Raw genomic sequence first — 27,091 nt, forward strand, 5'->3', positions numbered from 1 at the left:
AAATCGATACCCCAAGTCCATTTCATAATTGAGTCACGTTGCTTGAGAGCATTGAACCATCTGCTTTGTATAATGGCATAAGCCGTGTGAGTAGTATGAATTCTGGTGTCTGCTGGATTTCCCATGAGGTCTGATCTTTCCAAGTTACCATAGCTTGCTCCAACTTAGTTGAGTTTTCAAAGTGTACTACAGAGTGCCAAGGAAGCAGATCACATGTAGTCATCTTTTACCTGGTCAGTTAAGTTCAATTCTCTACTATGCATTGTAAAGACTCCCATGTTATCCACCATGGCTTAAGGCTCATTTGACCCTCTGATGAGAAATGAAGATACATTTTGTTTTGTTTTGTTTTGTTTTGTTTTGTTTTGTTTTGTTTTGTTTTTGCCGTGAGACGGAAGTACCTGTGTCTTGTTGGAACATCTCAGCAACAATTTACCTTTCTTTTAGTTTCAGACTTAATTTTGTTTTGGAAGGCCATCAAGCCTTCATCTATCTTATTTGCACTGACTGATGAGCTTAAGCTGAACCATGTCACAAATCTAGGAATGACACTTGCGTAGAGGCATAACCTGAACAAGGGTGGATGTATGACTTAATGTTGAGCAATGAACAATGGAATTTCATAGGAGCTACTAAGAAATTGAACACAATATTTGCCAAAATTTGCTAATTCTGGTTATAATGTGGTTCCTTATAATCATGAAACTTCCTGAGTTAGAAGCAAACACAAAATAAAATATATATTTAGAAGGGAATCAGCAATCAGAGGATCAGGGCTGAGAAGTGAATCTCAGCCAAACCACTTATACCTATAGTCAGTTCTAGCTCTGAAATACCTCACTGCTGCATTAACCACTAGTCAAACTTTTGTTAAACTTTCCTTACTTTTTCTGATTTAATTTCTATCCATATATCATAGATGATATACTGCTAGTTTTCCTTATGGAAAACCTTACATGTTTAAATGCCTTGTGATTTATTCATCTTGTTTAGCACTTATATCACAATATTTATAGATATTAGTTTATTTCCACTTATTTAGTGAACATATTAATATTTTATTACTCATTCAATTTTGATGATTTTTAGATTACAAGCATATATATCAGGATAAATATAAAAGAAACCCTCATGATTAAGGAGGATACTTGATGTAGAAACTGGTACTTTTAATATTTTTGCATAAAACAACTGCTTTGCAGTGCTGCCAGTTACATAAAACATTTTGCTACATTTTGAAGACAGCATTACATTTTATTATACCATTTCAATCATTTTTAAGTATAGTGCAAGTGACGAGGAGATGTATGCCCCTATTCTTTTACCTATTTTAAAGTTTTACTTCCTCATTAAGTCAAAATCTACTGTTAAATAAATTTTAAAACTGGAGTTGTCTTGAGACAATACCTAACTTTGTAGTTCTCCCAATGATTTCCAGGCTTGTCTTAGACTCATGGCAATCCTACTGCCTCAAACTTACGTACGACTGCTGGTATTATAGATGCGTACCATCACCCGGTTTATGATGCTATACCATGAAACATATTTTTCATTTTTATAAATTTATTCATGGACCATAGAACCATTTATTTTTACAACTTGAGTGTGTGTGTGTGTGTGTGTGTGTGTGCATTTGAGTATATGATGCACCAAAAGATCCCAGTGAAATATAAAGCATTTGAGATGTTACCTCCCTTGGTCTGTTGTGTTCATTTTAAAGCATACTAATTATTCATGAATGATAAAAGCTACAAGAGAATGCAGAGAAGGTGAGAGAAGTGTCATTAAAATACGTGTACAGAGAATCTGTGGCTGTGAACTTATAATCTACTAATAGCAGAAGAAAAGTTAATGGTGATCATAAGTATATATAGCATTTATGTGATAAATATTAGACTTTTGAATACCTCCTACTAACATGAAGTTAGGATAGAAAATGAAACTGGGTTGAAAACAGTAATCAATCCATATTTTAGCTCCAATAAACGGCTACACATAGTGCTGAGTTACCAAAATTGAACGTTTATAATCATTTACAGAAATAAATCAGGTTTATTTGGTTAGGTAAGACCCAACTGCAAGAAAAAAACAAGAACAAAATCATGAATAATTAAATTATTCATGGTATGTAGCAGTTTGTTGTCTCAATTCAATATGTGCATTAAACTAAAGATGAAGTCATAATGCTAAGCTGAATCATGCATCATCTGCATCACCAGCATGGTGTTGGATGCCTGGAATCCAGAATTTGGGAGTCCAACCAATCTTTCTTAGCAAATAAATTTACAGCAAAACAAATAAGTAATAACAAAAATGGGACATTTATCCAAGTTTGTGGCACAGCTCATAATCCTAGTACTTGGAGGCGGAGGTGGGTAGCAGCAGGATTTCAAAGTCATTTTTTACTATATAACATTTGAGGCCAGCAGGAGCTACATGAGACCCTGTCTTGAAAAGAAAGCAACAACAAGGATATGTGTGTACATTTAATCAGAGAGAAAGTAGAATTCAGCGTGAGATTCAGAATCATGCTGAACTCGATGTAATACAATCTGAATAGCCTACTTAGAAGTAGAAAGATGAATCACAATGTCTACATCCCAAGGACAGTTTGATTTGTTATTATCTTAAGTTATTGTCCACAGAACAAAATGGGTGTGTGACTACATGCTAGTAAAGGTCTGGACAATGACACTTTTCCCAGATAAAGAACTCTTCAAAGAAAGAGACCAGACCAAATCCCACAATAGCAGCCCCTTTCTGGTAGGAACCTTCTAAGATATTTGCATATGCTAATAAACTTTCTGAGGAATTTGCATATGCTAGTCAGCTTTCATGTATGCCACTCTTTTCCTAAGTTTTATCTTAAGATGTATACCATCTAGATGGATGGTCATAAAACACATCAAGATGCAGTGTGGGCCTCAATCAACATAGCATTAATTTTATAGAAATTTAGGAATGGAAAGACTTAGCTAAAGAAACATAGTACTATTAATGGTAAAAACTAACAGCTAATATTTCTTCACAGTACACAGTACAGTATGCATTGCATTCACTGTTGTGTTTTATAAAAAGATAAGGAGAGAGAAGGAATATTTTTTTGGTGGATGTGTTGCCAGTTGTGGGAAAAAGGGATGCCTCCTCAGGCCCATGCTGAGGCATCCCTTCCCCCTGAAGGACCAGCCACCTGACAGTATAGTATATAGTTTATTCAGAGAATGCGGAGGGGAGTTGAAAGGGTAGTAGACACAGAGAAAGGCAGAGAGAGAGAGAGAGAGAGAGAGAGAGAGCAGAGAAGTAGAGGCTGACCTTGAGCAAGTGGAGAGAGAGAGGCAGGATGGGAATGGAGAGAGAGGACAGAGTGAGAGCAACAAGGCAAGAGGGCAAGAGAGAGCAGAGAGAGCTATCAGCCCTTTTTATAGTGTTACCAGGTAACTGTGGGGGTGGAGTTTAGACAAAATGCAACAATCATCACTATCAACAATTATGCACACCATGTTCCGTACACTGTGATAAGAACTGCATTTCACAAAATTACAGCAAGAAAAAGCTGTATGCTTGTCACGCAAATATGAGGCACTGAATTCAAACAGCAAATTCACATAAAAACTTCTGGGGAAGGGAAATGAGAGAATCCCTTGGGCTAACTGGCCAGCTAGTTGTTCTTTGGGTTTTTTAAGAGGCCCTATTTCAAAAAAATAAGATGGAGAGAATTTGACCTAACATGGTCCTCTCCTTCACCATACACATGCATCAATACACACACACACACACACACACACACACACACACACACACACACACACAGGTACACAGGGCTCCACCACTTGGGCAGGCAGGACATAGGGAGTTTGACTGCGTTTACCCCACACAGTTGCTGGCCAGGTGCATGGCTTAGGAGTGGGAAAGTGCAGTCTGAGGTGGCAAGTACTCTGTCATGAGCTTACTTGACTGACCACAGCTCACATCTCTTTTCCTATTGTCTTGGTCTAAGATGTTAGGGATGCCTCATCTACATTTGGAGGGGCTTGGGCCATTTCCCTTATGTGACTGATGGCCATAAATATATGGGGGGCAGCGACTAGTGACAGGGGCGTGGTGCCCAGGAGCAGGAAAAGCTCCTACTGTCCCTTCAGGGTCTCCAGGGCTTCAAAGCCTTTAGCTCAACAGAAGACCAGACTACCTATCATGGTCCACTACCCCTCATCCCACACACAAACACACACACTTACTATAGCAATATGCATGATCCATGTAACTATATGATATAATAAATATAATATAAAGTATATTAATATATAATACAATAAAATATACAAATAAAATGCACTTGTAAAGAAAACCCTTGTGGCTCAGAAATTTTAAACATATTTAACTACAGTAATTAAATTAAACCATATTAGTCAGAGATCTCTAGAGGAACAGAACATTCAGAATGAATATAGTTTAATGGGGGATTTATTCAATTAACTTGGAATCTGATCTAGAAGGTCCAACAATGACTGTCTTTACAGAAAGGGCTCCAGAGCATTTCAGTAGCAGTTCCATCCACAGGCTGAGTGCTGTATCACTGTCACCCTGCCACTCAAAGCTGGGTGCATTCTGAGAGATCCACCTGCCTTCAGCCCACAATGCAGACTCGAGGAAGCTGGGTTCTAATCCCAACAAGGCAATGTAGCAGCATCAGCACCAGTGCTGATGCCATTGGTGGTGACAGATGCAGCGGTAGCATCAAGAGAATAGAAGAATTCACAGTTGAGGTTTAAGGCAGGAAGGCTGAAAGCATAAAGCTTTCCTCTCAGACTTCCTTTTATCCTGACTGTACCCAAAGGCCTTACCCACAGTCAGTGTGGGTCATCCTTCAAGTTACCTGATCCAGAAAATCCCTCAGAGTGTGTCCTGTGGCTCCTCTATTAGTGGATCTCAGATAAATCCAGCTGATAACCAAGATCAACCATCAGAAAGGACTAAGTACATATTATCGAAAATTTAAATTTGAGCTAAACTTTGCAACATGAGCAAAAAAATGTGACAAGAAGAGAGAACATTGCCAACAATGGGGAATGACAAGAAGGAATATACAGAAGAAGAAAGGATTTGTATCTAAAAGAAATAGTGGCCTATTCCTCTGATATTGTCTTTCCATCCTTCTCCTCTTCCATATTACCATGTTTAAATTTATAGTAAAATCTTTTCCTTAATTATGTTTAACTTGGCTATGAAATTTCTTTTCTGTACCATGCAGCAAGACCTCAGCTTCATAGAGTAGATGACTCTGGAAAGAAATGTGGTGGTCATCTGTAAAACTGGGCAGGGTGAACTGTATCCAATTTTCCTGCTAGCCTTGTTAGGAATTCTATTTTCAATTCTCCGAAGCAGTACTGCCTGAAGGAGTTTACTCTTAATATCAAAAGTTAAGATGATGAGACAGCTACACTACAAAGATGTCTGTTGATATTTTGATAGAAGAACAAGAGGGAACGATTGTCATTTTGAAAGTGGAAAGTTTTGTATACATACATGAAAATTGGCCAATGTATTCATCAGTCTTCCAGGTTTGCATAACCAAATTGCATCTATGTCACATCCTGCATTTCAAGGATGTCTAAAATAGCTGGGTAAAATTGAGATATCCTGGGCGTGGGGTTCTCCACCTTTTGGTAAGAGGAGACCATGAGGAAAGGGAAGAAGAAGGGGGAGAGGAGAAAGAAACTTTTGGTTAGGAGTCAAAAAATCATGGCCCTGAGGGCTGGCCAATTGGAGTTAAGAACAGCCTAGATAAAACATAGTAATAACTCAAGGTTATTGGTAGGAAATAGATTTTGATAGCTTAGAGGGTAGACATCTGACTAGCTCTAAGTGCTAATTAAGGCTTATTGTAAATAATCAAAAATGTGTCTTTTATCTGGAAACTGAATGATCAAAGATAGGATAGAGATTAAATATTTTCTACAACCTCTACTATTTTCTCATCTATAAATTTATGATTTTGTAAAAAAAAAAAAAATAACAAGAAGTCCCCAGTGGAGGAGTTAGATAAGGGACTGAAGGAGCTGAAGGGGTTTGTAACTCCTTGGGAAGAACAACAATATTAACCAACCAGAGATCACAGGGTCTAAACCACCAACCAAGTAGTACACATGGAGGGACCCATGGCTCCAGCCACATATGTAGCAAAGTATGGCCTTGTCGAACATCAATGGAAGAAGAGGCCCTTGGTCCTGTAAAGGCTTAATGCCCCATGAAGGGGAATGCCAGGATAGGGAGGTGGGAATGGGTGGGTGGGTGGGTGGAGGAGCAAGGGGTGGGGGGATGGGATAGGGTCTTTCAGGAGGTGAAACTGGGAAAGGAGATAATATTTAAAATGTAAATAAATAAAATATCCAATAAAAGAAGAAAAGATGATTCATTATTACAAGTAAACAGTAAAAGGCCAGTTGGTAACCTATTTCTGAAACAGCAAAAATAATTCCAAAGCCTTTCTGGACTATGAAGAAATCTGCATACTCATCTTTGGTGTTTGCTTAATAGAAAGTACATATTTTTCAAGTGTTTTCTTATTCTTATTTTATGTGTGTCCATATATGGGTGCCAGGTGTATGCAACGCCATCAAAAGAGCTTGTCAGGTCCCCTGAAACTGGCTTTATAGCAAGTCATAAGCTGTTCTGTGAGAGCAGCAACTGAACTTAAGAACTCAACATTTCTCCAGCCCCATGCAAAAGTGTAATTTTTAACCAGTAAATAATGGGATAACCAAAACACGACTCTAATTAAAACCTCTAGTTTAAAGACTTGACAGTATTGTTTCCGTTCATCCCATATTGCCAGGGCTTATAGCACTGAGACTGCACAGTTCTAAGGTAAAAAACTACCCTTTTGGGCATATGAACTCTGATGTAAGCATTCTTGATTTTATTAGATGTTCAGAGAATAAAAGATACTGTTTGCATGGAAATAAACACTGAAATGGATATGTCTAAGCAAGTTCTTAGGCAAGCAGAACTCTGTTTTATGCTTCTAGATTACTTGTGTAAGAATGCTTTATTTATAAAGATTGGCCTAGGAGATATTTTATGCATTTTATTAATTTTCGTTGAGTGAGATATATGAATCTTAATTTTTTAAAAAATATATTGCAATTTAGAAAGTTGTGTGTGGTGCTCCACAACTTCAATTCTTGTATTCAGGAGGCAGATGCATTTGAGATCATCCATCCTGGGCTCCAGGTTACCCAGTGCTACATACAAAGACCTGCTTCAAAAGGAAAGAAGTGCGCATGCACACACACACACACACACACACACACAGAGTACTGCAACTTACATTGTGGTACATAATGAGGAACTGTTGAACACAAACTCAAAATAACTTGTGACATTGTGGCTTCATTTTGTTATTCTAATCAACGATGCAAGTCCTATCATAGACATCACAGGATTCACTTTTCTGACTTTCCACGTATTCAAGAATAAGAACAATATCTCAGTTACCTCAACTGCTGCCAGTATGTTTGAGTCTTCTCAGCCCAGAGATGGTTTCTCTACTTTCTTTGTATCCCCAGCACCTTGGACAGTGCTGGCCACAAACCACTCCATAGCAACAGTTTGACAGTCTAAATTATTTCCTTGTGATAACATAAGTGATGTCACTGGGGTATACATTACCTGGGCTTAAATATGCTCTCATTTCGCTACGTCTGTGCAATTTACTCCAAATAGTCATTTCACTTTTAAGACAGGATTTAGTTTAAAATGAAGTCTCTTGCTCTAAAATTAACGCTAGGCTAGAAACTGTTGAAGAATATCTAAGTCTTTGCTCTCACAAAACCACCACAATAAAGTAAGAGAAGTTTAATGTCTCAAAAATGTCCTTTAAAAACAGGTTTATATATTCTGACCTGCAAACTTACAAGGGGATTTCTATGGGTTAAAGGAAGTCACTCGAGCCTACTCTCCTGAAATAAAATTGGAAGGAAAAAGAAGAAAATTCCCCTCAAACATTAGGAGTATTAATCCTGTGAATCAATATGGATAAATGTAAACTGGAAACGCATTTTTCTTAATTCATTGTCAGGTCAGACGATTCTTTATTGATACATTTGTTCTGACTACTATTACGTGTACAACAGTAAAAAAAAAAAAAAAAAAAAAAAAGGATCTCAGAAATTACCAGTTTGTTTTCACTGAAGAAATTGGCCTTTAGTGAGGAGAGGGGAAATGCGGTGCCCAGTGCTACTGAAATAAATGCACTTAAAACATCCCTGGAAGCACATATTTAATCAGTTTGCCCTAAATTAGTCATTTCTCCTTATTTCCTCAAGAACCCTTTGTCTGTGGTCTGACGAGCATTGTCTATTCGCGGAAAAGCCATCCCAGGACTCCGCCCGAGCTGGGGGTGGGGAAGGAGCCGCGCATGGAGAGACTGACTGAGCATTAAAGTGAGTGAACAAAGAGAAGTACCGGAAGCGCACGCCAGCGCCTCTCAGAGCTGCGTCTAGAGACTCCGCTGGGTCAGGCGGAGGGTGAAGGCTGCTCCAACCGGCTTCCCAAGGAAAAGAGCTCAAGTAAATAATTGATGGAGATTGATCGGACCTGAGACAAAGCTTTGCAGGAAGCCAAGGCATCCGATTTTAAGCGGTCTTGGAGTCTTCTGCCAAATACAGGAAATGGAAATGGAGAGAGGAATATGATGAGCCAGGTTGAATAATTCTGCATCTCGGGCGTGGCTCTGGCCTTTTTGTCTTTCTGCCTCCCACCCGCTACCCAAGCTCCCCATCCTTCTCTTTCTTCTTTAAGCAACCACTCCGGTTACTTCTCTCCTGTCTTCCCTTCAATCCCGCCCTCTTTCCAGCCCAGTCCGGTGAGGTCAGCTCATGAATACCGCTGCACTTCCTGGGGAAGAGTCTGGCACTGCTTGGCACCCCGGGTATTGCCTGCTGCATTTGCAGCCCAGCCAGCCAAGCACCGCCGGCTAGGAGTCAACTCCCAGAGCTCTAAGTCCTTGTGGTTGTCGCCTTTGTTCGGAGAAACAGAGTGGGTGTGGATCCCGTGCCAGCAAGCGCGCCCAGCAAGAAATTCGCCTATAACACAACGGAAGCTGGGAAGTTGAACTTTCTCTGAAAGGTAGAAAAATAAAGTCGGAGGTCTCCGGCTTCCTGGAAGCAAAAGCCACTGCAGAGAAGTGAGATCTTCTAGATTTCTAAAGACACGAAGAGAAACGGGGTGGGTCCTGGGACAGATAGGATTTGAGATGAAAAGGATTGATTTGGTCCTTACTATCATTGCTTGGATGGATATTGCCACTGGAGAAACTGTGAGATACAGTACCTTATGACTTTGTCAGGGAACAAGTGAGAGACACTAGGTTCCTTAGATTGTGGAGCTAATTAATGGAACCCAAGCTTTTGTTGAGGTTATAGTCTGGGCGGGTCAGGCTTCAGCTGATGACTTTCTGAGTTCCCGCGTGGTTCTACTTGGTTAAATATAACATTGCATTGTCAGTACAATTAAGCTGGGTGGCCCACTTTAGTCTGACCCATGGTAAAGTAGGCCAGACTTTTTAGCAGAGGGTGACTTTGGTTTTCCTTCTGAAGTAATCATTGTTTATTTTTGTATTACAAAGGGAGTTGAAAAGAGATTACAGAGGGAGAAAGAAAGGTGGAGGAGGAGTTTCGGGTACCCTTCCTTTATGAAAGGACAAATGATTACATCCTCAATTAAGATATTTACAACAGACAATAAGAGTAATAATGGGAAACCATGTCTCCTAAAAGCGCTCTCTCTCTCTCTCTCTCTCTCTCTCTCTCTCTCTCTCTCTCTCTCTCTCTCTCTCTCTCTGTGTGTGTGTGTGTGTGTGTGTGTGTAAAAGATAATATTGTATTTAGTCTTGACCTTCCTGTGCTTTACCAGTAAAGGTAAATGAGGTTCTTGGAAAGGGGGCCAAATGAACTAGCTGTCTGAACCACTAGCAAGGAAAATCCACAAGTCTTTTCTGTTCTCTGGTTTAAAATGGTATGTTTATATTGGAAAGCTAACGCAATGTATCTTACCGGCCTAAAGGAAGACAAACAGCCTTTTGGTTAAATAGTGTTCCATGGTTCTGTTTCAGAATTTGACTCCATAGGAATGACTGAGCATTTTAACATTTTTTTTTAAATTTAGGTTTTATTTTATGCATATGGGTGTTTTGCCTGGATGCATATTTGTGTACCACATATGGGTCTGGTGCCCAGGGATGACAGAAGAGTGTGTCAGGTTCCCTGAAACTGAAGTTACAGAGAGCTGTGAGATGTCACCTGAGTGCTTGGAGCAGACCCTGTGCCCTCTGAAAGGGCAGCCAATGTAATTAACCACTCTGCTATTTCTCTAGTGGGCATTTTAAAACTTCTACTCAGTCTATTATATACTATCTAAGGAGATGGTTCAGAATAAAACTTTTCTATGTTGTATTTGCAACTCAGTCCACCTTAAGTGCAGAACAGGAAGAATCGAGGACAAATTCACCATTAAAAACTTCGCAGTCTGTAGATAAAGCTGTTCATCAAATTTTTCAACAAGTATTTTTAAGCTGCTAGAATAATCTCTTTCGGGTTGCCAATGACTAAAATCTTATAACTAATTCTTCATATCAGCTTTTTCTTGAGCTTGGGGTTGATTCATATTCATTCTTTACAGTGTGTGTGTGTGTGTGTGTGTGTGTGTGTGTGTGTGTGTGTTCCATTCTAAAGAAAGTTGGCTAAAATTCTCTGAAGACAACATTAAGGGCTGGGGCTGAGTGGGAAAAGTGTCATTTATCCACGGTAAATCTTCTCTAGGATCTTACATTATAACCTTATTTCTTTAATTGACAATTAGGAATACGAATTAAATAAACCCCCCCCCCCCCCCCCCCACACACACACACTAAACTAGGTTTAAAATACAGATTTGGAGTCAGAGGAGGAAGCTGTTTAACAGCTATAATATCTAAACACTTCCTTTACCTTTCGTATCCTTTTCCATTTTTCATCTCCCCTGCCCCCATTTCCTTCACCGTTCATTTCTTTCTGAACCTGTGCCTCACCCTTCCCAGGTACAGGTTACCTAGGGAGTGCAAGTTTTAGCTGCCTTCAGATCCTTTTGACTGAAGTGGAGTAAGATGGAGACAGCGCCACTTTGGGCAAAGTGAGGACTTACAGTCCTGAATCTTTCACCTAGTCAAAGCTTCCATCAAAGCTTTGGTTTCCGAATCCGGTAATTCTCTCTAGCTTCCCTTGTACAGCACATTGACCTTTGGCTCTACAACAGTGTAAACATACTGTATATTTTTCTTCTATGTCCATCCCAGCTTACACAGGAAGGTTGGTGACAGAAAGGAGAGAAGAGGATGATCTAGAGATGGACTCTTCCAAGTGGCATCCAGTAGGTTCTTTCTAGACTGCCATGAGTCAGCCACCGTCCGGGGGCGCTGCCCCAGCCGCAACCTCAGTTTCTGCCGCCACCGCAGCCACGGAGGCTCGCATGCACCCGGAGGGCTGTAGCAGAAAGCAGCAGCGAGCTCAATCACCCGCTAGGCCTAGGGACAATTCTCTTCGTCAGACCTCCGGGGCCACGCGGTCCCCGCTTGGGGTCGGCCCTAAGCTCAATTCTGTTCGGCAGCAGCAGCTGCAGCAGCAGCAACAGCAGGGTAACAAGATAACCGGTCGGAGCACCTCCGGGACCGGCTCCAGAGGACTGGGAGGCGGGGCGGAGAAGGCGGTGCCCTCCATACCCAAAGGGGCTGTTCCCGGAGCTGTCCAGCCCGCGCCTGGTGCTGAAGGGTCCCCCGCGGCGATCCTGGCCTCTGTGAGCTGCAGGAGGTCCGGACAGCCGGAAGAGACACCCCGGGAAATAGAATCGGGGCCCTCGAAAGTCGGGGAACCTCCTCCGCTCGGGGGAGTAGGAGGGGGCGGGGAAGGAGGAGGAGCCGGTGGTGGCCCGGGGGACCGGGAGGGGGGCGCTCCGCAGCCGCCGCCGCCCAGGGGTTGGCGAGGGAAAGGCGTCCGCGCAACGCAGAGGGGTAACAGCGTTGCGGAGGGAGTCTCCCCTTCACCACCCACCGCTGCTACGAGCAAAACCCCCGGCCCAGGTAGCAGAAACTCTGGGAGCGGCAGCACAGGGAGCGGCAGCGGTGGTGGAGGGAGCTACTGGAAGGAGGGATGTCTGCAGTCTGAGCTCATCCAGTTCCATCTCAAGAAGGAGCGGGCGGCGGCGGCGGCGGCGGCCGCGGCTCAGATGCACACTAAAAACGGTGGCGGCGGCAGCCGCAGTTCCCCGGTCGCCGGCGCTCCAGCCATCTGTGAGCCCCTTGTAGTCCCCTCCTCCTCCCCAATGGCGGCTGCAGCCGAGGGCCCCCAGCAGAGCGCCGAGGGCAACGGTAGCGGCGGGGCCATGCAGGCAGCTGCTCCCCCTTCGTCCCAGCCGCACTCGCAGCAGCTCCAAGAGCAAGAAGATATGCAGGAGGAGATGGAGAAGCTGAGGGAAGAGAACGAGACTCTCAAGGTGAGAAAGAGAGGGGGTGGGACCCGAATGGGGGAGGGGAAGTGCGGGGCCTCCGATGATTAGGGCGTGTCCTGGTAGGTTTGGAAGGCTGCTGACCTTTTAGGACCACATGAAAGGAGGAAAACTAGGAAGATGGGGACTGGGGTGGTCCATGGCCTGCTCCTAATTAGAAACGGAACTAATATTAATACCGTTGTATTTAAAACCAAATCTAGGCCTTCGCTTACCCAATTATCATGATTTGCCCCACTTTCTCACAGGCAGAGAGAGCTAGAGTAATAGAACGAAAGACGGGCCTAAACTAGGCCTGGTTTGCTTTCAGCTCCCTGTCACTCCTGTCTTGTGCAGAGGAAGGCAATAAAGCTAGGAATTGGGAATAGGGATGGGATGTACGTGGTGCGTATCTGAGGGGTTAGTGGCAAGACTGGTTGTGACCCATAGCCTGTCACCTTCTCAGAACGAGATCGATGAGCTGAGGACCGAGATGGACGAGATGAGGGATACTTTCTTCGAGGAGGATGCCTGTCAACTGCAGGAAATGCGCCATGAGTTGGAGAGAGCCAACAAAAACTGCCGGATTCTGCAGTACCGCCTCCGCAAAGCCGAGCGCAAAAGGCTCCGCTACGCGCAGACTGGGGAAATTGATGGCGAGCTGTTGCGCAGCCTGGAGCAGGATCTCAAGGTCTCTTGCGGGGGTAGTGTGGGTGGGGGAGAGCGAGGGCGAGAGCCAGGGCGGGCTAGGGTCTATGGGTGGAGACTTTGGAGGGCTCTTTGCATTGCAAGGGCCTTCACAGAAGGACGACAAAGGGCAATAGTTTTCAAAAGTTCCTTCACCACAAAATGTCAGCATCTGGGCATAGAAGGATCTATTCAGTTTAGTGGGAGGAGGATCTCCTGGGAGTAACTCTTCAGGAAGTAATAAGAGGGTTCCTCCCTCATCCACTGAAACAAGGCCATGACAGCTCAGAGCTTACAGTAGACTCTTTAGTGGGGTGCTCTTTCTTCATTTTGAAAACAGGCAGATTTATTCACAAGGCAAACTGGACATTCAGCACACCTCCATTGACAACCAAATATACTTTTAACTATATTAATTTCATCGATAAGCAAGTAGAGTTAATTACCCTAGATGTTTCAAAGAAAGCTCTTGGCAAACATCTTATGGTAGTCTTTGCTCCATTCTTTTGGTTTGCTTTGGAATCCGGCATGACTCATCAGAAAATATAGCATCAATACATATAATGTTGGTTGATTTTGAGGAAAAAAAATCTGTGAGGTAGAGATTATAAATGGAGCTACTTTATAGGTAGGTGCACAAATGGCACTTCAAAGAAAATGTGTATTGGTATTTTGCCCAAATGCATGTCTGTGCCCCACATGAGTGCCCGGTGTCCCTGGAAGCCAGAAAAGTCCATAGCATCTGGAAATTGAACAAATAGCCCTCTAGAAAAGCATCCAGTGCTCTTAACCGTTTAGGTACCTCTTCAACCCCAACCAGAAGCGTTTTCTTACATAGGTTCTATGCATGTACCTGGGCCTTGTAACAAGCCCAGCAATAGCCAAGTTCCCTTTATCCAACACAAACCAGGACTGGCTGTGTCCTGAGCCTCTAACACTAGATGCTCAGCATTCCTTCAAAGCCCTATGATTGTCAAGATAATTTCAAAAGTTGGAGTAAAAATACATACTAGTAAAACAAAAAGGAATCTCCAAACCTCGAATGTTCCTAAAGCTAAGTACTTGTAACTAGCTAGAATTATAAGGAAAAGAGCAAGCCCAACTACCCAGAAGTTAAAACTGTCTTTCTCCATTTCTCAGTGGTGGCTGTAGTGGCAACATATAGCTCATGGTGTCACTGTAAAACTAAAGCAGATATCTTAAATCTATCTACAACTGAACATGAAGTAAAATACATGTCACTCTGATGTAATGAAGTAAAGGGACGAAGTTGACCCAGGCCATCTGACTACCTGTTAATCATACAGCATTGAACATCTTTAATACTTCCCCACTCTACAAAGCAGGTATAGCAGTAGCATCTATCCCATAGGAATGCGGTGAGGATTAAGTGATTGCTATAGATGAATGGCTTATAGATGAGGTATTGGGGACATGGTCACCTAGGAAGTACTCTGGAAATACTGGCTCTTAATGCCTTCAGTATGAATAAGTTATAATTTATCTTTGCAAACATATCATTTTTAGGTTGCAAAGGATGTATCTGTGAGACTTCACCATGAATTAGAAAATGTGGAGGAAAAAAGGACAACAACAGAAGATGAAAATGAGAAACTGAGGCAGCAGCTAATTGAAGTTGAAATTGCAAAGCAAGCTTTACAGAACGAACTGGAAAAAATGAAGGAGGTTAGTGTCTATTTCATGGTTAACTGTGTTAGTTCTGCTCTTTGGAACAGAATCTCAAGGATGAACATCAGTGATAAAGTTAGTCTTTCCTGATTACAACTTGTAACTCAATAGAGTAAGAGATAGAAGATTTCATACTAACAAGTGAATAGTAAAGAAAATGTTCTAACCTGAATTTTAATTTAACTTACTGTGTGCAATAAGCAGCTACAAGCTGTTTGTGTTGTTGAAATGTGTGTGAATTAAATACATTAAATATTACACATACATGATATAAAAAGATAAGGATTAAGTGATGGTTTTGTTAGTTGAGGGGAATAGTTTTGTGAGATTATTGCTGTGTTCCTAGAACAGTAAAATTCTGGAATGGGCAGGGCTGTAAAGACCTTTCAGTCTATCCCAGCCATTATTTGGGTTTGTCTATAACAAAGTTTCCTAAATTGTCTAATGTGCAGAATACTATCCTGAAACTCTTCCACCCCATCAGAGTTCTGGTGAAAGGGTTTCTTTGTTTCCAGTTGAGACCTACACAATTGTACCTCAAAGCGATTCATCTTGGTAATGTCTTTTAGGGTGAGGGATTTAATGTTCTCTTTTTCATGTTGCTCTGTGAATGTCCCTGCTTTATTTACCATCCATCTTCTGAAAGGATAATGATATAGAAATAAACAGAGATGAAACAAAAACCAAAAAATTCTATCAATAAGTAATTAGAATCATGATACACAGTCACTGAACTAAAATATTTTTTATACTACTTGAGTTATTGGCAGTGTAATGTATGAAAATTATGAGTGAAATTCAGCAAAAGCAGAAATTGACTATTTAGAATTTCAGAGAAAATCTAGTCTTTGAATGTACTGAATATTAAACCCCTCATATCTGCCATTCACAGTAAAAATATAAGCAGTGTAGTTAAGAATCTATTAAGTGTAGGAACACTGAAATATTATGTTAGTGGAACAAACTATTCTTTGTGTTCTTTGTGCTCACTTATACTACCTTAACTTTAAACACCTTTTCATTTTTAAAAAATATTTCATTCATTAAATAAATTTTTTTGAAATAGGATCTCTTTGTGTAGGTCTGAAACTTTCTTCATAATCAGGTTGGCCTCAGGCTTGAGGTATTCCTTCTGTCTCTGCTTCCCAAGGTCTGAGATTGTAGATGTGTACCATCTACACTTGATCTAAACATCTTTTTCACGTGACAGTATAAGGAAAGTACTAATGTTGATATATGCTTCTTGGCCACTAATTTACATACTGTAGCACAGAATGCCTCTGTAATACAGTAGAAAAGTATAGAGATTGAGAATCATGTAATATGCTTTCATCAGTAACTAATGGGATGACCTTGAAAGGCTTCTAACTTCTATTTTTCTCTACTTATTCTAAACTGTAAAGATTGTTTCAAATGTCTCCTCCTCTGACATATTTTATCACAGAGTCCAAGGCATTGCCATTTAGATAACAGCACATACCTTTTCCCCCTAAAGTTTTAAAGTCAAGTATGAAATTAGTGTATGTAAAAGTATGTATTGTCTTAAGCAATAATGCACAGGTAAAGAGTTTCAAAGTTTTATTGTGTTTCTGGGGAAGGAGAGAATGAAGTAGGTTTAATTTTCAAGTACTGCATTCATAAAATACCAGATATTTTACTTTCTCACTCTTCTGGAGGCCAAAGGTTTCAGCAGATTTCATGCCTTCTGAGAGCCATGAGGGAAGGATCTGACCTAAGCCCGTCCCTCCTTAGCTTGTTGATAGTCCCACTTCACTCACTAGAGTTCTCTCTCTCTCTCTCTCTCTCTCTCTCTCTCTCTCTCTCTCTCTCCTTCCCCCACGCCTCCCTGTGTGTGTATGTGTGTGTGTGTGTGTGTGTGTGTGTGTGTATGTGTGTGTGTGTGTCGTATAGACATTTGTGGAAGTCAGAAATCAGCCTCAGATGGAATTTCTCATTTCTCAGAATCTTTCCACCTTGTTTGTTGAGACAGGCCTTCTCACTGCCATCTATGACAAGGACTAGGCTAAGCTGGCTGGCCAGGAAGCTCCAGCGATCCATATCACTCTACCCCCTCAGTGCAAGGTTTAGAGACATGCACCACCACACTCAGGCTTACCATGTAATGCTAAGAATGTAACTCAGGTACTTGGGTTTGCAAGGCAATCAATTACCTTAGTGTCTAACATATTTCTTCAACACCCAATACTTCCTATTTAAAGTTATATTAGACTAAAGTCTACACTAATAGCTTTACTTTCTTTTTTTATGGTTTTAGAGCTTTATTGTAGAAAGGCAGGGAGAAAGGAGAGAAGGCAGAAAGAGAGAGACTGGCCATGGCCATGTGGAGAGAGGGGGGAAGGGAAAGAGAAGGAGGGCTAAAGAGTAAGAAAGGTAAAAAGGATAGCTTTAGTTTCAATTGATTACCTTTGTAAAAAAAAAATATTTCCAAATAATTTTCTCCAACCTAGTGAGCATATTCTAATTGGGGATTAAGATTTTAATATGCATTTGAAAAAGAAGGTAAAGGAAGATCACATTGCTTAGTGTGGGCAAGTGAGAGTCCAGTGTCATTCTCCTGCGGCCTCTATCTGTCTATGTGTGATGTTGTTTGGAGGGAGGGAGGGAGGGAGGGAGCACTTCCTGGTTTTTGTCTACAACCTCAAAAACATTCAAGTAAAATCAAACCTTACTTGATTGTCAGAGATAAAAGAGAAATATCTTGCAATTTGGTGTCATGTAAATATTTCTCAAGTGGATAATCTCAAACTTGTATTTAAGAATGCCTTAACTTGGGGAACCTGGTAGGGAGGCTGACAGAAGGACTGGAGCAGGAGATGGAGATTGCAACCCCCTTAGAAGAACAACATAGGCTGGCTTGACTACCAAGTTCTCCCAAAGTCTAGACAAGCAACCAAGTAGTATACCTGGAGGGATCCATGGCTCCAGATACATATATAACAGAGGATAGCCTTGCCCAACAACAATGGGAGGGGAGGCCCTTGGTCCTGGGGAGGTTGGATGCTCTAGGGGAGGGCAGATGTGGGATTGGGGGGGGTTGGTGGAGGAGTAACCGGACCGGAAGTGGGATATCATTAGAGATGTAAAATAATGAAATGATTAATAAAAAAAAAAGAAAAACAAAGAATGGCTTAAATTGAGGAGTTAGGAGATGGCTCAGTGCACAAAATATTCACTGGGTAAGCATGAGGGCATGAGTTAAGATCCCCAGCACTCCTGTAAAGCCAAGCAGGCCATGACACTTATCATGCATCAGTAACTCCAGTGCTGGGAAGGGGTGGAGGCAAAGACAGACAGACTCTGGGGTCTCAATGGCCAGTAAACCTAGATGATATAGGGAGACCCAGGTCGAGGAAAAGGCCATATCCCCCCAAAGAAGGTGGAAATTGATAGAGGAAGACACCCAACACTAACTTCCAATCTCCATATATATGGCCCATGTGTTCACGTACATGGGTGGACACAAAACAGAATGGTATAAGGGTTGTCTGATTTTTCATCCTCTGTCCTGAAATGGGGTAAAATACTCATAGACTCATCCACTAGCCAGACAGATGGGCTGTCCTGAATCGTAAAATAAGAATCACTTCCCTGACAGAGGGGACCTGAAAAATAGTCCATGTTCACCAAAAACTAAGGGGACCTCAAAGTCAGACTCTGATTAAATGAGGTAGTCGTGAAAGCCTAGAGACTTTCTGCACGATATTAGCTTTCTTTGTTTATTATGTGTGTGGCCCATATGTTTGTGTTCATGTGCATGCAGGTGCATTCACCTGCATTTATGTGTGCATGGAGGTCAGAGGTCATCAGATATTCGCCTTCTTGATCTCTAACTTAAATTTTGAAAGAGTGTCTCTCCAGTTGGTCTATTGGTCTTAGGAGCACTGTCCGGGATCCAGTCCAGGGTCTTATGCTTGTTCAGCAGACACTTTGGTCACTGAACGATCTCCCAAGTCCAGGACATTAGCTTTTAAAAATACCTTTTTACTAAGAAAAATAATATTAGAAAATGTGTGTTGGGGTGAGGGAAGAAAAGTTAATGTTAGGGAAAGACATATGACATATGGAAATGTAGAGAATACTAAATGTCATAAGGAAAAATGAAAAACTATCAGGCAGGCATAACCACCTGCACCAGGTTGACTTCAGAGAGTCAAGAAAGCACCTGCAAGAAACATAGTTTAAAAATCAGAAATATCTTATTCAAATAAGGCATTTGGAGTAATTGCATATTTATCATCTAAGAGAACAATGCTAAAAACTAGCTCCAGGCTGGGAATGTGTCTTAGGAGATGAAGGCACTTGCCTGCAAGCCTGACACAATCTGAATTTGAGTCCCAGAACCCACATCTTAAAAGGAGAGGACCGACTCCCTAAAACTGACTCCTGAGTTCCACTCCTGAGGCGATGAAATCCACCCTAAAACAAACAAACAGACAAACAATAAATAAATAAAGCAATAATTAAAATAAACAATTATCTTATAGAATGGCACTATTACCCATCAGCTTTCTTATTTGTAAAGTGAAGGTATTTAAATCCTTACTGAGAATTAACCATGTGAACTAGAAGCCTTTTGTGTCACTCTGCCCACAGAGTAAAACATAACTGTGTCAAATTCAGATGAAAAGACACTAGTAATAGAGTAAAATCATGAAATATTAAATAAAAGCAGTATTCTAATCCTAAGATTCTAACTGCATGTGTGCATCTGTATAAATTCTGGACAGTGCTCCTAAGACCAATTAGACCATCTGGTAGAGTTTGGAACCCTTTACTAGAACTTTAACTAGCTTCAAGGGTATTGACCAATTGCTCTCAGAACTGGTGGCTGCACAGAGTTCTGTGCACTTGCATACATCCATCTGCTTGTTGTCTCCCTCTGAGAGGTTGGAGTGGGCACTTGGGATTAAGAACTGAGTAGAAGCAGGATGAGGGTAATTGGTTTAGGCTCTTGCAATTTGTTCCTTATATTGAAGCAGCTGATATTCTGCCAACTGTAAACAAGAGGGACCTCTTAAAATTCTGCCTTCGAACCTTAATAGCATTCTCATCCCCATTATGAAACATCGATTTGCTTGTAGCAGTATGTCTTCTTCCTGGAGTAAAATGCTTTTGCCCTTTCTATAACCCAGAGAAAATGACAGGCTGACTTTCAGCATCATAAAGGATCACAACAATATAGAGTTCTCTGAAAGTTATTGCACACAAACAAGAAACTCTGTCACAATAGGTTTGCACACATAAGATCAAGTTAGGGTTTTGTAGGAGACTCTGTACATGTTCCCTGGGTTGAATGAGTTTTTGCCCCTGTGAAACCAGTCGCTCCCTTTCATGGAGTTTTCCTGCTGCTATTAGAGGTAGCATCATTTTTTGTGCCTCAAAGCTTCTCATGTTCATCATGAGGAAGGAGTTTTAATGACCACAGTTTGAAATACGGTTCATGATAGAAACTTGAACAGAAGTCATTTAAAGAAGAAAAAAGAAGTGAGCTAATGGTGCACAGTGTTTGCTGAGTCTTCATATTTCAGAGCCTGTTATCTTTGTTGTTTCTCTCTCAGTCTTACATAAGAAGCTTAGAGAAAAAAAAAAACTTCAAGTTTTGACTCTAGAAGACTCTTAATGGCCCAGCTGCAAGAGCATCATCTACCCTGTGGACTTTTCTTTTCTGTGTGCTTGGTTTATATATCCTATTATTATGTGTATTCATCCTGAATCACAGAAACAATTAGCACTATAAATTTTAGCAGTAACATCACTGTTCTCTTAATACATTGTGGTCATGCCACATATCTGATGATTTTAACACATGAGGCATTTTAATAGATAAGTTTATGCCTTATATGTTTAAATATTGTATGCATTTTCTTATATAAAATTAGGTTGTGCTATTAACTATACTTGGTTTTGGTAGGTCATATTTATCTAAGTTATAAGGTGCAGAATGCAGTTTTGACTGGCAAATCACTGACAGGATAGCTCCATGATATAGTTTTAATGGGAAATCCATCAACATGTGATTATTTTCTGCTTGTCCTGGTCGCTTATTAAAATGGGGAAAATGCGGGGTTGCTGAAAGGGCTCATTGGTTAGGAGCACCTGCTGCTGTTGCACAGGACTTGGGTTTAGTTCTCAGCAACCACATAATGTCTCACAACCACCTATAACTCCAGTTGCAAGAAGTTCAATGTCCCTCTGACCTCCTTGGCCTTCTATACATGGTGCACATATATGCACATACTCACATACATATACCCATATACATACTTATACACATACACATAAAATAAAAACCTTTCATACTTAATGATGTTGAAATGACCATTATTTTTAAACACATGAGTTCTTTTCTAGTCACAGCCAATAATTTATTGAGCAACATAAAAGGCTCTGCTGGGGAAGCACTCACAAAGCTACTCTTTGTTGTCAGTGCATTTTTTTTTATTACACTTTATTTGTTTTGTACTCTTACATGTATGTACATGCACAAGTCATAGCACCCATGCAGAGGTCAGAGGACAACTCATGGGCATTGATATTCTTTCTACCATGTGGGTCCATGTGATGGAACTTCTGTCATCAGGTTTGGCAGTAGGTGCCTTTAGTTGCTGAGTCATGCCCCACACTTGAACAAATTCTCAAAAATATATTTGTTGAGGAATTATAAATTTTACTGGACCTTTTAAATGAAATCACATATGCAGTAGCATATACTCAGAAGAAATTTCTAAACTTGGTCTTAGGCAAGTGAATCCTTTCCCAGTTGTCAAGCAGAAGCAATGATAGTTCGTAGCTAAGAAATTGGTATAGAATTTTTTGATTACACTGAATATTTCAGTTATATTTTATACTTATATATAAATTACAGAATTTATATAATAAAGGTTATAACTATTTACATAAAAATACCGGTCAGCACTAATCCCACATCTCTAAGCATACACACACAGTTGATCAGATTCCAGGTCCTTTTTTGGTTGGAATTTTAATCATATATATAGGAAATAGTAAAACTTTGTGTAAGCACAACGTTCATGGACTAGTGACATAACTCAGTGGCAAAGCAGTTACCCCTTGTGCACAAGATCCAAACATCACAGAAAGGGAAGGAATAGGAAGGGAGGAAAGGGCAAGGGGAAGAGAAGAGGGGGAAAGGGAAGGGAGGGGAAGGGAGAGGAGGGGAGGGGAGGAAAGAAGAAGAGAAGTGAGGGAAGGGGAAGGGAGGAGAATGGAAAGGAATTTCACTTGATTCAGCACACTCTTTGGGAGCACCACCACTTTCTATCTAAAATTCTTATCAACCTGAATGTTAAAAAACATAATGGGTGAGCTTGAGAGATGGTTCAGTGCTTAAGAGCACCAACTGCTCTTCCAGAGGTTCTGAGTTCAATTCTCAGCAACCACATTGTGACTCACAACCATATGTCCAACTATGGAATCCAGTGTCCTCTTTTGGTATGTCTGAAGGCATATACTCACATTAAGTAAATAGATAGATAGATAGATAGATAGATAGATAGATAGATAGATAGATAGATAGATAGATAGATCTTTTAAAAAATTCAAGTTCAGAATTAAAAAGGCTAGAGTTTGGAGGAAAAAATGTAATTGGCATCATTATGCAATAGCTGTGTTTGAAGTTCTGCTGAATTTGCTATTACAATGTATTTATGAGCCCTGAGTTTCTGGTTCAGACTAGTTTGATACAGTCTAAGAGCCCTGAGCTGTGCTTTGAATGACCCACCCCTGAGGGGCAAGTCAGCACTTTGCCTATAGAAAAATCTCATTACAATAACTAATATAGTTATAATTGAAGGTTGTTTACAGCTCTGATTTGTACATCCAGATTGCTTTTTATAGGTGAATTATAAGCATCACAATAAAGTTAGTCAACAGTTGGTCAAAGGTTTAGAAACAAAAGTTCAGACAAGATGAAAGTATGGTTCACCCAAGGGATATGCATGCTGTGAGATGGCTCTGAGTTCAGCAGCTATCAAAAAAGGAGAAAGGTTGAAAGAACTTCCTTCCTAGCCATGGCCATATATGTAGGCAACACTTAGGTGCTAAGAACTGTTCATTGTTTTACACAAACTCGATTTCAGCCAGTATGGATAGATGAGCTTACTAAACAATGCTTGATTTTAGGCTGCATGATCCTTAAATTAGAAAATAAAAGTTTTCAGAAAATAAAATCAGGTATCTTCTCATGACTCTTAACTTGAGTGTGATTGATTAGAAAATGAGTATGTTCTGGAAACTGGGAGCCACATTCCTTATGACACATACCTGAACTCTGTAGAGCTCCGTCTCTTTCTTTATAAGGGCAAAAGTGAAACTGAGTATTTTCAACCGTCCTTATTTTCAAAGGTCTGTGATGGCAGCAGGAGTTCAGATTGGTAGGTCGCAGCACATCTATAATCAGAAAGGAGGAAGTAATGGCTGCTTGTGTTTATCTTAACTTTTTCCTTTTTATTCAGTCCAGGACCCCAGGTACCATAGTTAAGGTGTGTCTTCTCATCCCAACCTAATCAAGACAATCCCTCACAGGTGTGTCTCAGGGCATGCCTTTTAGGTAACTCTACCAAAATGGAAATTCTTTCTAGTTTCTCACTTTCAAGTTTCTAATTTTGCTTGGGTTTGTATATATGACAAACATAAACCTCATACAAAATGGCCTCTACTAAGTATCTCAGTCATCATCTATTGAATTCCAAGTTTATAACTGAGACCTACATAGTATATGTGGTGCCTTTAGACTTTGGGGCAATATTATGATATATCCCCCACAGGCTTATGCCTGACTGCTTCATCCTTGATTGACAGTGCTATTTGAGGAGAATCTGGAAATGTTAGAGCTTAAGCCTAGCAGGAAAACTTAGGCAAGGAGGAATTTATATTTTATTTATTTTTTTTTAATTTTTAATATTTTTATTACATATTTTCCTCAATTACATTTCCAATGCTATCCCAAAAGTCCCCCATAGCGCCCCCCACTTCCCTACCCACCCATTCCCATTCTTTTGGCCCTGGCATTCCCCTATATTGGGGCATATAAAGTTTGCAAGTCCAATGGGCCTCTCTTTCCATTGATGGCCGACTAGGTCATCTTTCGATACATATGCAGCTAGAGACAAGAGCTCCGGGGTTCTGGTTAGTACATCATGTTGTTCCAACAATAGGGTTGCAGATCCCTTTAGCTCCTTGGTTACTTTCTCTAGCTTCTCCATTGGGAGCCCTGTGATACATCCAATAGCTGACTGTGAACATCCACTCCTGTGTTTGCTAGGCCCCGGCATCGTCTCACAAGAGACAGCTATATTTGGGTCCTTTCAGCAAAATCTTGCTAGTGTATGCAATGGTGTCAGCGTTTAGAAGCTGATTATGGGATGGATCCCTGGATACAGCAGTCTCTAAATGGTCCATCCTTTCATCACAGCTACGAACTTTGTCTCTGTAACTCCTTCCCTGGGTGTTTTGTTCCCAATTCTAAGAAGGTGCACAGTGTCCACACTTTGGTCTTCATTCTTCTTGAGTTTCATGCGTTTAGCAAATTGTATCTTATATCTTGGGTATCCTAAGTTTTGGGCTAATATCCACTTATCAGTGAATACATATTGTGTGAGTTCTTTTGAGATTGTGTTACTTCACTCAAGATGATGCCCTCCAGGTCCATCCATTTGGCTAGGAATTTCATAAATTCATTCTTTTTAATAGCTGAGTAGTACTCCATTGTGTAAATGTACCATAATTTCTGTATCCATTCCTCTGTTGAGGGACATCTGGGTTCTTTCCAGCTTCTGGCTATTATAAATAGGGCTGCTATGAACATAGTGGAGCATGTGTCCTTTTTACCGGTTGGGACATCTTCTGGATATATGCCCAGGAGAGGTATTGCTGGATCCTCCGGTAGTACTATGTCCAATTTTCTGAGGAACCGCCAGACTGATTTCCAGAGTGGTTGTACAAGCTTGCAATCCCACCAACAATGGAGAAGTGTTCCTCTTTCTCCACATCCTCGCCAGCATCTGCTGTCAGAGCAATTGTGATAAAAACTGCATGGTACTGGTATAGTGACAGACAANTAGACCAATGGAATAGAATTGAAGACCCAGAAATGAACCCACACACCTACGGTCACTTGATCTTCGACAAGGGAGCTAAAAACATCCAGTGGAAGAAAGACAGCATTTTCAACAAATGGTGCTGGCACAACTGGTTGTTAACATGTAGAAGAATGCGAATCGATCCATTCCTATCTCCTTGTACTAAGGTCAAGTCTAAGTGGATCAAGGAACTTCACATAAAACCAGAGACACTGAAACTTATAGAGGAGAAAGTGGGGAAAAGCCTTGAAGATATGGGCACAGGGGAAAAATTCCTGAATAGAACAGTAATGGCTTGTGCTGTAAGATCGAGAATTGACAAGTGAGACCTCATGAAACTACAAAGCTTCTGCAAGGCTAAAGACACCATCAATAAGACAAAAAAACCACCAACAGATTGGGAAAGGATCTTCACCTATCCTAAATCAGATAAGGGACTAATATCCAATATATATAAAGAACTCAAGAAGGTGGACTCCAGAAAGTCAAATAACCCCATTAAAAAATGGGGCTCAGAACTGAACAAAGAATTCTCACCTGAGGAATACCGAATGGCAGAGAAGCACCTGAAAAAATGTTCAACATCCTTAATCATCAGGGAAATGCAAATCAAAACAACCCTGAGATTCCACCTCATACCAGTCAGAATGGCTAAGATCAAAAATTCAGGAATTTATATTTTAAAGTGATGCAGACACCTTCTCCTCACATGCTACTCTCAGTGTGCATAGGACTGAAACCCTCCTGAGCCACACACTCCCACTTCCATAATGTTCCCCAAACATACTCAGCAAAACATCCATGAATTGAGCACTCTGACATCATAAGCTCCAAAAAATATCTTTCCTCTCTTGACCTGTTTCTATTGGATATTTTGTCACAGTAAATAACAGGCAATAATAAGTAGTATTGTTCGCTATTGGATCATTTACCATGTTCAGTCTTGACACCATAGAAATGTTTTTGTGGACTACTAGAATAGTCAGAATATAACATATTGTGCATCTTTAATCCTTTTGGATATAGATAAAAACCCATACAATTTTGACTTTAACAAACATGAACTACTGTTATATATCTATAATATATGTATATATTATATATATGGGATATATAAAATATATATTTATAAGGGATATCAAATATTGTCATCATGGAGATAGTCGGTGCACTCAACTTAATTATTTTATGGAATTAATTTATAGTACAAGATATGGAAAATATACATTAAAATTAAGTATAAGCTGGCTGATTAGTACATGCCTTTCATCCTGGCACTTAAGAACTGGAAGTTTTTACATTATTATTTTATGGAATAAAATAATTATGGGAATGACAAATTTTAATGGAAAGTGCCTTGACAGCTAATTATTATCGAAAATTATTTGATGTTCATGGTATCAGATTTTCATAAGAACTTCCAGGTTGAGTTCTTTGAGATCAAGGTCCAGACCTGTTTTTGTTTTGTTTTGTTTTGGTTTGTTTCTTATAAATTTCTCAACACCTGGTTTGGTGTCAGGTTATAGACAATTTGACCATCTTTGTTTGTAATATGATAACTTGTATTTCATAGTTATTATCTCTTTTTTTTTGTTTGTTTTTTGGTTCTGTTGTTTGGAGACCATGTTTTATAGACCCTAGGCTGCCTTTAAACTCACTATGTAGCTGAGGATGCCCTTGAACTTCTGATCCTCCTTCCAGTTCTTAAGTGTCAGGATGAAAGGCATGTACTAATCAGCCTGCTTATACTTAATTTTAACGTATATTTTCCATATCTTGTATTATAAATTCCCTCAGACTTGGTTGAGTTTATCTTCATTATTTCCATAGCAACCAGAGGACAGCCTGACACAAGCCTGATGAACAATCAGTAATTATGAATAACAAAAATGATAAAATTATAGTTAAGAGAGATGTTTTGTTTTTGAATAAATAAAACAGAAAAAGAAACAAGCAAACCAAGTAACATCAGAACAGTGAATCAAAACAAAACTGTTTCTATGGAGCCTAATGCAATATAAGCAAGATGAGAATGGAGCTGATGGATAAAGGCAGCCTCATCTGCTTTGCTCTCCTGCCCC

The 27,091-nt window shown here is 40.4% G+C and overlaps 1 protein-coding gene across 1 annotated transcript in view; it reads left to right on the forward strand.

The window, feature by feature from the left end:
* The first annotated feature begins 8,510 nt into the window (after positions 1-8,510).
* The window catches only part of Soga3 (SOGA family member 3), a 54,960-nt gene continuing 36,379 nt past the window's right edge, over positions 8,511-27,091 (forward strand). The window contains exons 1-4 of the mRNA XM_029482758.1: positions 8,511-9,126; positions 11,330-12,522; positions 12,980-13,204; positions 14,728-14,886. Coding sequence (XP_029338618.1) covers positions 11,425-12,522; positions 12,980-13,204; positions 14,728-14,886 — 1,482 coding nt within the window. The 5' untranslated portion in view covers positions 8,511-9,126; positions 11,330-11,424. The remainder of the gene's footprint in view (positions 9,127-11,329; positions 12,523-12,979; positions 13,205-14,727; positions 14,887-27,091) is intronic.

This window comes from Mus caroli, chromosome 10, assembly GCF_900094665.2.
Source record: "Mus caroli chromosome 10, CAROLI_EIJ_v1.1, whole genome shotgun sequence".
In the NCBI taxonomy this organism is placed as follows: domain Eukaryota; kingdom Metazoa; phylum Chordata; class Mammalia; order Rodentia; family Muridae; genus Mus; species Mus caroli.